The sequence below is a fragment of the Aegilops tauschii genome, chromosome 2 (genome assembly GCF_002575655.3).
Source record: "Aegilops tauschii subsp. strangulata cultivar AL8/78 chromosome 2, Aet v6.0, whole genome shotgun sequence".
Lineage (NCBI taxonomy): Eukaryota > Viridiplantae > Streptophyta > Magnoliopsida > Poales > Poaceae > Aegilops > Aegilops tauschii.
Window position 1 is genome coordinate 441,386,297 of NC_053036.3, and position 4,316 is coordinate 441,390,612.

The following is a 4,316-nucleotide window of genomic DNA, read 5'->3' on the forward strand; positions in this document are numbered from 1 at the left end:
GGAGTGGGAAACTAGGAGTACCTTTTGGATGGCAGTCGCTGTGTTGGCGTTGAGATCGAGCACAGCAGCCGCCGCAAACAGCGGGAGAAGTTGCCTCCCTGCGCTCGGTTCTGGATTGCCGGCGAGAGACACGAGACCAAGCCGCGCGCGAGCGAGCGAGTGACACTGTCCACCGCGCCCACTCTGCGTGCCTAAATAAAGCAACCCGGGCGCGGACAGCACATCGCAAGCCACTGGCGGAACGATCGACCGCCCGCGCGTCTCGCCGCCGCGAGCGAAACCTGGGCATCGCGTCGCCGTCGCCGTCGCATGCAAAGGCTCGCCGCCGGCGCCGGTCACGTGACCGCGGCCGTTCGATTCGACGGACAGGCGCACGATGACGTCCGGGTCCCGGTGCGCGCCGTGGGGCCGGGGCGGCGGGGTCCAGTCTCGCGGCGAAAGCGGCGGCGGCCGGTCGTTCAGCGTCTTCACGGCGATCCTCCCGTCGCTGGGCGCGCACAGCAACAGCTTCAGACAGCGCAGTGTCCGGCGCTGGGTCGTGTCCCCCTACGACCCTCGCTACCGGCTGTGGGACAGCTACCTCGTCTGCCTCGTGCTCTACTCCGCGTGGGTGTCCCCGTTCGAATTCGGCTTCCTCCAGAACCCCCACGGCGCGCTGGCCATCGCCGACAACACCGTCAACGCCTTCTTCGCCATGGACATCGTCCTCACCTTCTTCGTCGCCTACACCGACAAGAGGACCTACCTGCTCGTTGACGACCCCGCCAAGATCGCCTGGCGCTACGCCACCACCTGGCTCGTCCTGGACGTGGCCTCCACCGTGCCCACCGAGCTCTCCCGCCGGATCCTCCCTCCCGACCTCCGGACCTACGGCGTCTTCGGCATGCTCCGCCTCTGGCGACTCCGGCGTGTTGGCGCCCTCCTGTCCCGCATGGAGAAGGACCGCAAGTTCAGCTACTTCTGGGTCCGGTGCTCCAAGCTCGTGGCCGTGACGCTCTTCGCCGTGCATTGCTCCGGGTGCTTCTACTATCTCCTCGCCGACCGGTACCCGAACCCGGCCGAGACCTGGATCAGCATCTCCATGCCGCAGTTCCACACCGAGAGCCTTTGGAACCGCTACGTGGCGTCCATGTACTGGTCCATCACCACCCTCACAACCGTCGGCTACGGCGACATGCACGCCGTCAACTCGAGGGAGATGCTCTTCACCACCTTCTACATGCTCTTCAATCTCGGCCTCACAGCCTACCTCATCGGCAACATGACCAACCTCGTCGTCCACGGCACCAGCCGCACCAGGAAATACGTAAGTCTTACAGCTGCAACCTCTTGTTGAGATGGCCAGCCATACTGACGATCGACTGACTTCTGGTCATCTGATCGATCAGAGGGACAAGATCCAGGCGGCAACGAGCTTCGCGCAGCGGCACGAGCTGCCGGAGCGGCTGCAGGACCAGATGATCTCTCACCTCAGCCTGAAATTCAGGACGCACTCGGAGGGGCTCCAGCAGCAGGAGACGCTGGACGCGCTGCCCAAAGCATTGAGGTCCAGCATCTCGCACCACCTCTTCTTCGGGCTCGTCCAGAACGTCTACCTCTTCCAGGGGGTCTCCAATGACCTCATCTTTCAGCTGGTAATACTTCATTACTAACAGAGATCTAACAAGATGATGATGATGGCATTCAGTGGGGAATCTGCTCAATTTGTTACCTTGTTTCTGCTGCGCAATTGCTTGGGAAGGTGTCTGAGATGAGCGCCGAGTACTTTGCGCCGCGGGAAGACGTGATACTGCAGAACGAAGCGCCCTCGGATTTCTACATCATTGTCACTGGTAGTGTGGTAAAAATGATCACACTCTCTTCATGATCCGTCCGATCCTCGGTTATCTTCAACTTTTCTCGCTGATCCGTGTGAGTGGCGCATCTGCAGGAGTTGCTGGAAATTCAGAACAACGGTGCAGAGCAGGCAAGTCTAGCTACGATCTGTTTCTTTCCATAGCTCTTGCTACCACACAAGCTGAGTGAGCATGTATATGCAGCTGGCCAGCATGGCCAAGTCCGGCGAAGTCATCGGCGAGATCGGAGTCCTGTGCTACAGGCCTCAGCTCTTCACGGCCAGGACGAAGTCCCTGTGCCAGCTCCTGCGCCTGGATCGCGCCGACTTCCTCAAGGTCGTCCAGTCCAACGTTGGGGATGCCACCATAATCATGAACAACCTCATCCAGGTCGATTTTCAGTATATATGCTCCACCCAGCATCAACAAAGAGGACCACAACACTGAATTTTTTGGGGTTTTTTTGGTCATGCATGCAGTACCTCAAGGAACACAAGGGTGACGGCGTGATCTCGGGCATCGCCAAGGACATCGAGCGCATGCTGGCCACAGGCCAGCTTGATCTGCCAATCACGCTCTGCTTCGCGGCGTCCAGAGGAGACGATTTTCTGATGCACCAGCTGCTGAAGCGCGGCCTGGACCCCAATGAAATCGATAATTGTGGCCGTACAGCATTGGTAATCATTGAGACGCATTTTTTTAGTTTAGCTAAATGTCAGTCGACTGAATTTTAAATTAGGGTCGGACGATTTTGAGAGTTCGCCGGATGAAAAGAAGGAGAAGGAAGGGGCTCACCGGAGGGCTACCCCATTATTTATCTTAGGGTTTAGGGTGGAGACGGTGGTGGGGAACAGTGACGGGGCTTCACCGGATAAAAAAAGACGTGGGCGGGACTAGAGGGATGGCCGGGGGCAGCGGCAAGACCGGAGGTGGGGCCGGTTCAGGGAAGGGCGGGGCGCCGAGGCGGCGGTGGCCGGCGGCATGTTTGGCGGTTTGGGAAGAAGAAGAGGCGAGGAAGAAGAAGGGTCAGGCGCCAAACAATCTTCATGCAACGGTCCAGAACAACCGACTGACCCAAATTTAAAAACCAGTCGACTGGCGTGTAGCCGCACCTATTTTTTTAGAATGCTCATTTTGCTTAGTTTGTTCATGGATCTGAATGGTTCAGATTAATTTTGTTTCTCAACTGGAAATTAACGGTCCATGATTTGATTATTTATCTGTGAACAGCATATAGCAGCTTCAAATGGGAGTGAGCAGTGCGTTAGGCGCCTGCTGGAGAATGGTGCTGATGCGAATGCCAGAGGTATATATGGGTAAAAGTTTTGAAAATCTCAGCAAATATTATGCAAATTTCATGGCAATTGCTGAATAATTTGAATTCTAAGTAGAATTAGTATCAAATTAGGATATTGGGGGAACTCCCCCTCGGCGATTCTAAAAAAAAAGGATATTGGTTGACGTGCAGATCCAGAAGGAAAGGTGCCCCTGTGGGAGGCCTTGTGCAGGAGGCACCAGCCCGTGGTGCAGCTGCTGGTGGAGGCCGGCGCGGTCCTGTCGGCGGGGGACGGGGCCATGTACGCCCGCGTCGCCGTCGAGGAGGACGATGCCGTGCTGCTGGAGGAGATCGCCCGCTGCGGCGGGGACGTGGCCGCCGCGTGCTCTAGCGACGGCACCACCCCGCTGCACCGCGCCGTCCTGGACGGAAACGCCAGGATGGTCAGGGTCCTGCTGGAGCACGGCGCTGATCCTGACAGGGGGGACGCCCGCGGGCTGACGCCGACGGCCTTGGCCGACCGGCACGCCCACGCCGACATTCAGCAACTGTTCGCGTCGCACCGCCAGCAGGACCAGCAGGGAGCGCCGAAGCCCTCGTCGACGGAGGAGGGCGTTGCCGTCGCGTCAACGGCTCCGCAGGTCACGAGGTTCAGGAGCGTGCCGTCGACGAGAGTCCTGCCGCCCAGCGGTAGCGTTGGGTCGTCGCCGAACCGGGTCGGCCGCCAGTCAAACTCCTCGTCGGCGCGCAGCACGCCGCAGCGGATGGCCAGCTTCCGGAACTCCCTCTTCGGCGTAATCTCCTCGTCGTTTCATGGAAACCGACACGACGGCGGCGGCGGTACGAGCTTCCACCACCGACATGAGAGGAATCCGATCAGCTCGCACGTCAGGGTGACCATCTCGTGCCCTGAACAGGGACGGGGCGAGAGGAGGCTGCTCGTGTTCGTGCCGGAGACGATGCTACAGCTGCTCGAGCTCGGAGGGAAAAGATTCGGGTTCGCGCCGACGAGGGTAATAACGAGCGACGGCGCCGAGATCGACGACGTGAGACTCGTCAGGGATGGTGACAACCTCCTCCTTGTCTCCGATCAGTGGGCGCCTGACACTACCAGCGCGCATAGGAATCAATAATGAAACCACTGATACATTGGTTGGGAAATTACACTTCGAAAACTGGTTGTATATACGGGGGATTTTTAATAA

The 4,316-nt window shown here is 58.8% G+C and overlaps 1 protein-coding gene across 1 annotated transcript; it reads left to right on the forward strand.

The window, feature by feature from the left end:
* Positions 1 to 309: 309 nt before the first annotated feature.
* LOC109785430 (potassium channel AKT3-like) lies at positions 310 to 4,316 on the forward strand. Its single transcript, XM_073509588.1, is given in 8 exon segments — positions 310 to 410; positions 412 to 1,306; positions 1,389 to 1,634; positions 1,688 to 1,840; positions 2,040 to 2,225; positions 2,315 to 2,512; positions 3,066 to 3,141; positions 3,304 to 4,316. Coding segments are annotated over 8 exon segments (2,796 nt in total). The 3' UTR covers positions 4,245 to 4,316.